Raw genomic sequence first — 11,841 nt, forward strand, 5'->3', positions numbered from 1 at the left:
TTAAATAGACAAAGAAAGGGCAAGTGAGGCTCTGGCATGATTCTGTTTTGTAGAGAGGCACTAAGAGTGATTTGTCTCCCATTATGCATGGACTCTGCAAGATAAAAAAAAAACAAACAACAGAACTCTGATGTCAGGATCACATTCATCTGGCTCTTCTTGTACCGCCTGTTGTTTCCAGAATCACATGTTCTTGTTCATGCTGCCAGTGATGCAGGGAAGGTTGCGTCAGCACCTTGTCCGAGTGTGCCCTGAGCAACCCCCCACTGCATCTGTGGTTCTTGTTGTGCTTACACTCCATTTTACTATGTCTTTCAGGTCAGAATGAAGGAACAATTTCCGTAGCAGAAGGAGAAATGCTCTATGTAATAGAAGAAGACAAAGGTGATGGGTGGACACGAATCCGAAGGAATGAAGATGAGGAGGGCTATGTCCCGACGTCGTATGTTGAAGTTTATTTGGACAAAAATGCCAAAGGTGCTATGACTTATATTTGATACTACTATTATTACTTTATTTGCTTTCCCAGAGATATCCAACACTGCAACTGCTCTGTGTTGCAGATAGAGCCTTTTAAAAGTCTGTACAATGCCACAAAGTGCATTATTTCGTACGTGGACTAACATGGCTTGCTGTACTGCAAAACGTGCTTTTCATTGATCAGAGAAGGATAGTGTGATAGACTGTAAAACTAGAGGGGAAACTTTCCTCGACAGTGTGTATTCAACTGTCACTGCCACTGCACGCCCGACAGTGCAGGAAACACAAAGCCATTTGGGATAACATGGGCTCTCCTCAGATACCCAGGTGGCGTCTCAGACACGTTCACAAGTCAGCCCTTTGTCCCAGACTGATTCAGTGGAACGTTATATAGGAAATATTTAGACTGCTGTTCTGTGTCTCAATGTGGTAGCTTTTCAGAGCCTGGTGTGTTCTGTGGACCTTCTGGATTGAAACCTGGTCATCATTTAGTTAGTGTGTTTGGAAGCGGAGGGAGAAATCTCGCCAAAACCTCTCTACACAACACTCTGTGGTCCTTGATAAATAGGTAAAACATTAGCATTAAGAAAGATCCTCTGTTCTTTCCCACTTTGAGAAAATGGTCTTTTGGATGTATTTGCTGTTCCAGTTGACCATAGCTAATGGGTTAATCTTTTGCTCACACGTGATCAATGGAGACACTCAGAGTTTAGATTTGGCAATCTTCAGTTTCGTTGTTGCTTCTAACTCCTCACAAGTAGGCGTGTTGTGTAAGCAAGCAGTGCTAGGGGTCCTGGCTGGAATATATGCTAGCACCATCAACACCTGGTAATGTAATACACCAAGAAATCCAAAGCTTCTAGTCAAAATCAAATCGGGATGTGTTTGAAGTCCACTGTTAAATAATTTGTATTTTTTCAGTCACTTAATCCTTCAGATTATTGTTGTGTTTCCTAGACTTTAGAGTTCTTGGTGTGAAACAAGCCGCCTCATCCAATTTAAAACTGAACCATTCTCATTGGGATTTATGGACAGCAGGAAGAGAGGAGTGGGACTGTCTCTGTAAACAAACACTATAACTTGATCAGTTCACTGTCTTGGATTCAGTATTAAACAGTGCAGTGCCTTGTTTGCTGCAGATGAAAGTCTGGGGTCTTGTTCCATTTTGCCATAATGCAGTAGTTTTGTGTTTGTGTTGGCAAATACAGGGTCAGTTGAGATGCAAAAGAGTGCAAAAAGCTCAGCCCCTCTGTTGGCTTTTATTAAGCTTTGAAAGAGCAACGTGGATTGTACATTCTCCTTACTTCATAACTCGGAACAAGGCAGAAAGCACCACCTGGGGGATATCCCATCTCTTATCCCTGTGTTCTCTCCTGTGGAGACTTGACTTTGTGTGTGGTGATGGTTGAAAGCACCATTATTACTCTGTTGGAAAACTTGTTGTTTTCCACAAGCAGCAGTGTAGGCTGCTTGAAACTGCTAAGCTAGTGTGGCATCTAAATCTGTCTTAAGAATGGAGCGTGTCTCTCCTGCCCTGGGGTGCGCAGCGTGGTTCACAGCAGAACGTTACAGCACGTTACCCCGTGATGAGGAGAGCAGCAGGTTGGGGGGGTAAGTGAAGCAAAGCGTATCCGTGGGTGGGGGAAGAAATCCTGACAGTCCCGCTAACTGAACTAGCAGAAGCTTGTCTTTACCCTTCTGGAGAGAATATTGCAGGAGTATTGCAATACCAGCCAGAATTTTTAGTATGTTAAAGGTATTATGTAAGTTATAGGATGATGCTGAATGATTGAAAAAATGCAATCTGTGCCAGGAGCAAAGGCTGATACAGTTGCAGCCACTTCTACAGCAATGATGGAGGTTTTTCAGATCCTCTTAAAGTTTTTCCATTAATTTTGCTGGACTTCAGGAACAAATTGAAATGTATCTCTGACTATCTAATGTAAACAAACTATAATATTTACCTCTTTCTTTCTCAATTCTCTGGTTAAAAAGAAAAGCTAAAAGAGAACTTTGCATAAAATGTCAGGGTAGCAACATAAAGATTTGGGGGAAGTGCTACTGTGTTTAAAAGACAAACTTTGTTGCAAGCTGCAAATTTCTTAGTTGCTTTTTAATATATTAGTAGAAGTGAGTTTACTCAATCCTTGAAACAGAAGCTACCAGGTTCCTGAAAATGACACTGTAAATACTAAAGTATTTACAAACTTTCAGTAGTTCTTTCCTGGTTTTGGAAAGAAGCTGGAGCAGCTGGTGCCTCTAGAGGTTGGTTGCCTGAATGGTGGGAGCATTCGCACCAGCTCTGAGCACATCTGTGACCCTTCGAGCCAGCAGCATCGTCTCCAGCTGTTGTGCCAGCGCCGTGAGCCGGAGGCAGCCCTGCCTGAGAGGTGCAGCTGCTAAATGCATTGTGAAAAGCCACTGGGCAGTTGGTGAGCTTTTTCACTCAGCTGCAGCCTATGTTGGCAGGGCTCTGCTGCTGTACCTGAGATGAGTAGGACAGGTAAGTCATGGGCTGCGGTCGCCCTCGTGATGGTAGAAGTGAGGAGGGATGAAGACATGGGAGCTGAGCTGGGTCTGCAAACTCCTGCAAATACCCGTGTGAGGGCTGTTTGTAAAGTTTACAATGGTACCTCCGGTCAGAGGGTGTTAGCAAACCCTGTCACAAAAAAGAACAGTAATATCTATCTTGTTTTGCCTTTTTTTTTTTTCCAGATGTGTACAAATCACTTCAGAAAATCTCTGAGTAGGTTTGCATAGGCCTGTTCACCTCTTATTCCACTGGTTCGCTGCTACGGTTGTTTTAAGAGCTCTATTTCAGAAGGTTTTCTTTAGAAGAGATGAATGCACATGTGATATCTCCAGCAATGAAAGACTCTGTTAGGTACCATTCACTCAGCTGATGCACGTATAAGTTCACCTCTTGAAATCTAAATGTGCATCACAACCAATGAAAGCACTGTCCCAACTGCATGAATTTGGTTGTTATTCTGCTTCCAAATATAAATGAGAGCCAACTATATTCTCTTGTGATGTTTGTTCTTTGTGATGCATGCAGGAAACTATTATGAATGCTAAATAACATGCAGACTAAGAATTGGATCTGTTGGATGTAAACTATGTTCTGCGGCTTATGCCAACCTGTAACTGCCAGGGGACGAGGAATAAAACTCCTCTCTGCACACAGGGGTGTAGCTTCTTGCAGGGCTTTTCTGTACCTGTCGGGTATCTGGTGCTGGCAACTGTCGAATGCAGGAATTAGTTGGGCCCTTTTGCTCAAGGCTGACCACAGTGTGTTACTGACTATGGTACCTCATCATCTTCTTGGGAACAAAACTGACTTTCACTGAGAGGTGTTGTGAAATAGTCTGATACACAAAAGAATTTGCATGAAATAACCAGCTTTAGATAAACTCTCAGTTGCACCCAACAAAAAAATGCCACGTTGGCTTCCACCAGAAAGACTGGCTGTTTGGGAGACATGCAGTGATTTTGTGAAGTTAAACTTCCTGATAAAAACATTTTGGAGCCATGGGCTGACTCGCATTTCAGCTCCTTTGCCACTGTGGGGCTGTCCCTCCTCGCCTCCAATTATACAAATAAATCTATAAGATAAGACAGCTCTGTGATTCTCGGTGTTGCAGCTCAGCGTTTGTTTGCTGTAACCATTATGCAGAGCCTCGACTTATATAAATAAATAGGTAAAGGTTAACCATGCTGATGCACTTTTTATCTAGGATATATCTGATTATTTAATGCTTGCCAAATTATTTAGGAAACAGTAATTATAAACTGGACTGTGGCTTTTTAAAAATCCTTTTGTTAAATAATTGCTCTTAGTTCTCCCAGTATAAAAAAAATATGTATATAACATAACTTAAAAACTAAAGTTACTTGAATTTGAATTGTTTTTATCCTTTTATATATGTATCAATATAAATGGTTTTATAGGCTGTTATTCTGCTTAACCTAGCTGTTGTTTTGATAACTACTCAGTCCCTCTTACGTTGGTAAGCGTTTTTGGTTACTGGACTGCCTGCATCTCGTTGGAATTGCTTAGAAACTGTCGTTTTGTGTTAAGGTTTGTTAATGGCCAGTGTGGTTGTTCCGCTTCTATTATTTTTTAAATAGTCGTTATCTGCCACAAGTTTCTTCATAGCTTGATGTACCGTGGTGTCTTCTTCTAATAAACGTTATATTTTCTCATTCCTGTGAGATTATTTTTTTTAATGGCAATTCATTTAAGTTTAACTTTACTAATGGAAAGCAAAAGGCTCAGAACTGCTTTTCACCTGCTTCCCACACTAAATATAAATGCAGTTCCTTTTCAGGAAAAGTATTTTGTTGTGGCTCTGAAAACTTTCTTGTGCTGTCGTTTGGAGTTTTTTTTTTTTCTTTTGTGGAAGTGGGTGCAAAGGAGATCGGAAGGTTCCCCTGCACGCTTGAATGTGAGGGAAGTTGGGACTCATCCTGTATTGCCTTGGATACAGCAAAATCACACTTTTGGATTGTAGCTTCGCTTGGCCGTGGACAAAACTTCCCCTCGTGGGCACAGGAATGTGACACAGGATGGGTTTTGAGGCTTAGACTGCGTTCACATATCCGTTTATATCTGGACTTCCCTTAGGAATGTGAAAGGTCTTTGCAGCCTGTAGTGGAAAGGATATCTAGTCTGGATTCATCTGCAGAATTCTTTGTGGTTTAGCTTCCTGTTGTTATTCTTCAGTAATATTCACGGTCTCTGGAGCTGCCACTTGAACAGATACAGTACTCCTTTGCAGATTGAAAATTAAAAAGCTGTTTGTTTTCTCTGCACTGAGAAACTGCTGGCAGGGTCCTGCTCCTGGGTTTTACATCCTCCTCCCGGAGGAGAGCAGTGTCCCGGTGATGCTCGTCCCCAGGCTGGAGGGAAGGGCTGAGGGTGGATGATGACTGTTAGTGCTGGCAACTGCATTCCTGAGGTATTCCCAGCTGTATTCAGGAGCCTTCCCTAACCCCTTGTAACCTGGGAGATGCTCGGATGCTGTATTTCCTTTAACCTCCTGCAGGCAGTGCTACTCTGAAGGGATCCCATTTCCCCCAGCCTCTTTCTAATCCAGTCTCTTTCTTTTTGTCTTTCTTATGTTTTAGATTCCTAAAGGTGTTTGTGCTGGTGCAAGAACCTCGGGGCGAGCTTGTCACAAAAGGAGGAACAAAATGGTCTGTTTACCCTGCAGGCAGTTAAAACACACCTGTGGAAAGCCAGACTCCCAGTCTTGTCTGGAGTTCCCACTTGAAAAATTCAGACCTAAATTCCATCCCAGTACCATTCAGATGCTTGTGCTTTTTCATGGCATGCTACCTGTGGCTCAGATTCACCTTTCAGCCTTTCCCACTCTTCTGCCAGCTTGGCACAGCCCCTCCGTAAAACATAACCAACACTTTCCCCTCTCCCGATTCCTACCAACACCGGTCAAAGGGCTGCTAGCTGCCCTTTGATGCCAAGGGTAACCGGAGAGTCCCAAGCATGTACTGGTCTGTGTTCTGTCCTCCCTTGTCCTTCAGTCCATCTGAATGTATGCACTGGTCCATCAGCATTTCACACGGTGCCTTTAGTGCTGATCCTGCAGGTCGTCTCATCAAACAGCTTGGCCGGGAGGTGCCCACACGTGGAAATCCTCCCCCAGGAACAGTGTTAACAGCAGCTGGACTGGGCTCTGAATTTGCAGATATTAAATTTGATCCATATGCATTATTCAAATTCTGCTTTCCCCAAACAGTCACTAATACTTGTCAGCCTTTATTTTTTTGAAATCTAGGCTGATGCTTACTCCAAGTATTAAATCCCTATGACCTTGCTGTCTCCTGAAAGCCTTCAAGCTCATGTATGTACGCTTGTTTTCCTGCTTGTTCTCTCTCACCCCTCCTCCTTATTCCCCCCCGCTCCTCTCCCCCTCCTCTTCCTCACACTCTCACACACACACACAGACACACACACTGGCATTTTGGTTTGAAGCCCCATTTTGCTGGTCACGAAGGCCTCCGTTTTGCTCTTATTTCAGTCTGCATGCTCGCCCTGTTGCCTTGCCTGCGCCCACCTTCCTGAGGGTCACGTTATTTTGTGGCTCATTGGTGTTAATCTATTTGCAGTTTTCTTTTGTTGGTTTGTTTTTCAGCATTTCAGACCCGCCTTCTCCTTTTGCATGACCTCTTGTGCATTCTCATCAGTTAGTGTTTGAATAACAGATTTTTTTTTAGAAAAATAAAAGAAAAAAGAAACCACACTCTGTTTCATTCTCCCACCTTGTTACGGACTGGACCTCGACCCAGAAGCCAGACAGGAATTGGGACTTACTTGTCAGCCATCCTGTTCTCACGTGGTTTTATTTGAAGCAGAAGTAGCATGATAAGGGATGCTGCATTTATCATGTCATGCAATGGAGAGAGAGCTGTAATATCTCCAAATATCACATCATCTGGACCTCAGCTGCCTAGGAAAGGGTCAATTGCTTTTGAAACTCCTGTATTATAACTGTTGGTTTCCCCTGAATCTTTACCATTGCTAGAATTTAGGGTCGTCTTATACATGGTTGAGCCCCGTAAGGCTGAGTTGCTACTTAATAGCCCCTGAGGGCCTGATTCATTCATGGAGCAACACATCATTTGGGGGAATCTACTTGCTCTCAGACAACTTCAGCGTATTTTGTGAAATCCCCCGAATTTGAGAAAATTGATGTGGATGCCACTACAGGCAGTGACCCTAAAATGTAACCTCTCAGGTTTAGTTTGCACACAAAAGAGTGTGAGTGTGAGTGTGTGTGTGTGTGTGTGTGGTGGTTTGCTGCCTGCTATGCTTTTGTGCAGGGCCACCATATAGAACCCTGTCCGAGCAGCATGTCCTCTCTGTGCCGGGGGCCTGCCCAGGTCTTCCCCGCTCAGGATGATGTAACTTTTGAGTTGGGTTATGTTCGTCTTCATAACTCTGTCCCTTTCTCTCCATTCAAGATACCAACTTTTATTTTTAAGAGCACAAAGTCCCTCAGCCCTACAGTTAGTGCTGTAGCTCTTGTATTATGGTGCTTAATATCCGCAAGCATCAACCAGCAAAAAGTTATGGTTTTTAATCTAATGGAAGTGGCTTAGGAGCCTGTGTTGAGGAGCAGGTGGTACTAACACTGAGGCCGCTCAGCTACAGCGTTAGCGGTGTCGGAAGGGTCATAATCAATTAAATTACCATCCTTATCACTGCTGCTACTGTGGTCTCTTAACTGTTTAGATCCAGGAGCCTCTGATAGCAGAATGTGATCCACGCGGTTGGCACCTGTGGCTTTGTACCAAGATTCGTGCCAAGGCTTTATCACATCCATCCATCGGGGGATCTAAATGGTTAAGCAGCTAACAGCTGTGCAAAAATATCTGTAAAATCTTTTTCGCTGCAGTATTTTTATTCTTGTGTCCAATGCACTGTTGAATCAGCAGCTGGAAGAATTCGTTTTCACCTATTGTTGTGCCATCTATGTAAAAATTAGATAAAAGTTTGCTTTTATATATTTAATCTAGGTGGACAGTATATTATTGTCAGCCTCTGTGGAACATTTGAAGAATTGCAATGTCTGTGTTGCTGAATAGCGCTTTAGAAGGAGCATTAGCTTTAGCTGACTGATTTTTCTTCAAAAGTTTTATGAAAAGACCACGTATGGAGTTTTTATAAACTTGGCAACTAGTTCCCGAAAGCCTGTACCTTAAACCTTACTGCAAGAAAAAACTAGCGACAGTCCTGTATTGTAGCCTACACGTGTTTATTCCGCTGCCTTTATTCAGGGTAACAAATGAGTAATTTTTGTAGAATTTACCTTTTGCAAAATCTGAAGGACTAAAGATGTGACTGGTTTATAAAAACTCTGCTTGAATTTACTAATCTCGCCCAGAAGCGTGAACTGTACTACCAACTGTCCTACCAAATGTCATTATCCCTAGCAAAGGTCTCTAATGCCCTTTCTTAACACCTGTAAATAGAGAAGAAACATATTTACTGATACTGAAAGTTGTGTTTAATGCTGAGTATTTTTCAGAAGTTCATTTAGTTTGATGCATATTGTTCTTTGTTTCTTGTTTTCCTGCCTGAAGTGTCAAAAGACCTAAAAGAAGCCAAATTCTATTTTAACATGATGATGTTGAGCACTTTTTTATTTGTATATGTGTGTGTTTGTGTGTTTGAGCACTGATCTCTAGGTTTTGGTGGCATCTCAGTGTTGTGATTTCATTGCCAATGTAAAAGGTTCTGGTGTTGCCCATTCATTTCTGGAGACAGAATTCAACCAAATAAAGTGCTTCCATTTGAAAGCGAATATTGACCTTGTAACAATGAAAGTCATCCGCGTATTTAAATAAACATTTAATTCCAGACATGCAGTTTTGCTGGACCCTTTTGAATCATGCAAAGAAGGGAAAAAATGGTTTTGTCACTTCTCATAAAAAAGGCAGTGCCTCTTTGGGGCTCCTGCTTTGCTGAGGTTTTGTCGCCATTGCTCCCAGTGAGTTTTCTGCCTTCCCACAGGCGTTTTGCAGTTGAGAACGGGAATTGAGCTGTGACTTACTGTTTCAGCCAGATAGAAATGTTATAGCCGGAAACTCCCCAGAGCTGCTGTCTTACTCCTGGCTGTTCTCCTTGCCTCTGGGAGGGATTTGGGGTTTGCTTCCAGCTGTAAAATTTAGGACAAAGCAGCAGAAACAGCCTGTTCCAGTGGGGTGCTTGTACCTGTGAGCTGCGATGGTCAGAAGGATGACGACACATTCTTACTCATGGTACTTGGGGGCTTTTTGTTTGGTTTTGGTTTGGTTTTGATTTCATATTATTTCATACTGGAATTTTCAGGTATTTGGAGTATTGATTTGGCTCTGCCTGTCCCAGGCAGCCAGTTCCCATCAGGTCACTTGGAGACACAATGTTATTGAACTTTTACCTTTCCAGCTGCCATTGAAGAGAGGATGAAGTGGCTGGGTTTGTGTGTTTGGTTTTTGTTTAATTGGTCAGCTGAGGAGAAAAAAAAATGCACTGTTCTGGTTGGGGTGGTTGGTGTACTTGGGCAGAACAGGCGCTCTCTCCAGTAGGAGGCTACGAGAACTGGAAACCTGGGGAAAATATTTCCTCTACCAGAGAGTTGTAGCTTATTATCCCATTGTGAAGGCTTTGGTTTAGCTGGAAGTCTTGGCAGATCCTGACTGTTTATACGTTAAAACTGAAGCTGTTGCAAGCCCAGCACATCACGTGTGTGTGTGTGCACGCGCATGCATGTGTGAACGGGCGGGTGTGTGAAATACAGTAACGTTTCCCTTCACCGAATAATCTGAAACCCAGCTGTGTTTCTGTACATCTGGGGGAGGACATTTACAATTCCCTGCTAACGTGCAGGGTTTGTGAACGGCGTGTGTGGCTCCAGCTGAGACAAAAGCCCAGGCAGGCTTCTGGGCAGCTTCTCCAGTGCCCATTAGTCCAGTTCCTTGGAAGTAGCCTCATGTAGGAGCCGTGAGGATTTGCGGTTGAACAGCTCAGAGTAGGTGATACTTGGCCGATAATTTCCTTCGAAGCAGCTATAGAGAGATACTTTATTCCCCCCCCCCCCCCCCCCTAAGGTCAGATTGCTATTTTTTTTTTTTTTTAACAGTTTCAGTTCTTTGCCAGTACCAATTAACATCCCTGTCAATTCAGGACAAATCAGTACTGTTTATGAAACAGTCTGCTAGGTTTTTTTGCATTTTTGGGAAACAATGACTAGGAGGGGGTATGGATCTGGCTCTGATTTAGATTTATCTTGCGCGGTGTTAGCATTGCTAACTGCAAATAGAAACAGCACAACCCAATGAGTGACTGAAGGCTGGAAACTGAAGCCAAGCTGAGCAATGGCTAGGAAGACAATAAAATGAGGTTTACGTATGCTGGCTGTGTCACTGAGCACGTGGGAGTGTAGGGGATGCTTTGGCTGTGGCCTCGTGAGCGAGTGTTGCTGCCCCGCAGCAGTGAGGGAAGAGATGTTTCCCCTTTCCACGGGCTGAGACGTGATGTGTGCGTGGGGCAGATGGTGCAGAACCCGTCATTTGTGTGTGGCAGCTCCCCAGTGACCTGTCTGTCCATGTGGCCGCGGTCTGGGCGCGAGAGGAGTCGGTGGAAGAGGAGCAGCGCTGGGAAACTGAGCTGCCTGGTAGTCCCAGCAGACTGGGAGAGGGAGCAGGTCATCTAAATACTGAGGGTACCTCCATTGGTCCAATGCGTGAGTTCTTTCATCTCCCTTTTTTTGCAATCGGCAAGGGACCTCATAAAATAAGGGAAAAATGAAGCGATTTGCAAAAGCGACTGGTAAAAGTTAGCCATGAAACGCAGCCTACGTGGGCAAAGGGTCCCAAAGCTGCGGCTGAGCTACCAGAGCCGCCTGCTGCAGGAGTCGGGGCAAAGCAATGCCGTAGTCAGATTTCAAATGAAATACAGACGCAGAACTAAGCTTTGAGTGTTTTAACGGACAGAGGGTGACAAAAAGTACAATTATGGTTTTGCCAGAGCTGCACTAGAGCTGTTTGTCTAGACACTGCCTAATCCCCTCCCTGGGGGAGGGCGTTCATTCATGTCTCCTGGAAGGTTTTGGGCTGTTCTGCAGTTGCTGAGGTGATGGGGTTTGTTTGCGAGATGTGAGTTTTGGCCTTTGACTTCAAGTTGCTAAAGAACAAGCTGCATGTTCTTATTAACCCAACCAGAGCCTGGTTTCTCCGGGTGTTTGGGGCTGAGGCGGTGTCTGCCCTTCACGGCTCTGGCACAGAGCCCCTTGCCCTCCGCAGTGCTCCTGGCACCTGCCTCGTTAAGCAGCTCCATTAATTGACAGTGGCAGAAAGTGGTGACAGGCTCCCAGGGCCTCGGTGGCAAAGCTGCTCTCATGTAAGTGTCACCAGGGAAGTGGATTATCTCAGTGAGGACGTTTGAGCCACGCAACAGACAAAATTCTAGAAACGGAGAGCAGCTCAAGGAAACTTCAGCTGCTTCCTGTGTGAGTTACTTTCACAGCAAGGTGGTGAGGAGTAGCACGTGCTGCCAGACAGCACGGGCTTTCTGAGACAAACTCAGCTGAAACAGGGCGAAGGGAAGATGAAATCTTTGTGAGCAGAGATTGCAAGGAACAGGCGCCCTCCTCTGAACACCCGCAGTATGGCTTGGGGCGCTTGGGCCACTGCAGGTCACTGCTGCGCGGAAGGATCCGTTACTGCAAGGCCTCTTGGCTGCAGAAAGTTTGGATTTTTAATTTTTTAAATTTTTTTTAAAATGTTTTCAGTAACACCATAAGCTCCCTGGAAGCCGTGAGACCCTCTGGCCACGCAGGGCAGGCACCAGTCAGCAGC

General features: G+C 44.3%; 1 protein-coding gene across 11 annotated transcripts in view; it reads left to right on the forward strand.

Annotated features, from left to right (window-relative positions):
* The window catches only part of FNBP1 (formin binding protein 1), a 99,231-nt gene extending 94,545 nt beyond the window's left edge, over window positions 1–4,686 (forward strand). For 10 of the 11 annotated variants that reach the window (XM_063353387.1, XM_063353384.1, XM_063353385.1 and 7 more), the window contains 2 exons: window positions 319–477; window positions 3,196–4,686. In XM_063353387.1, coding sequence (XP_063209457.1) covers window positions 319–477; window positions 3,196–3,230 — 194 coding nt within the window. In that variant the 3' untranslated portion in view covers window positions 3,231–4,686. The other variant, XM_063353393.1, reaches the window with a different exon arrangement.
* The last annotated feature ends 7,155 nt before the right edge of the window (window positions 4,687–11,841 follow it).

Source organism: Chroicocephalus ridibundus, chromosome 15 (assembly GCF_963924245.1).
Source record: "Chroicocephalus ridibundus chromosome 15, bChrRid1.1, whole genome shotgun sequence".
NCBI classification, from domain to species: Eukaryota; Metazoa; Chordata; class Aves; order Charadriiformes; family Laridae; genus Chroicocephalus; species Chroicocephalus ridibundus.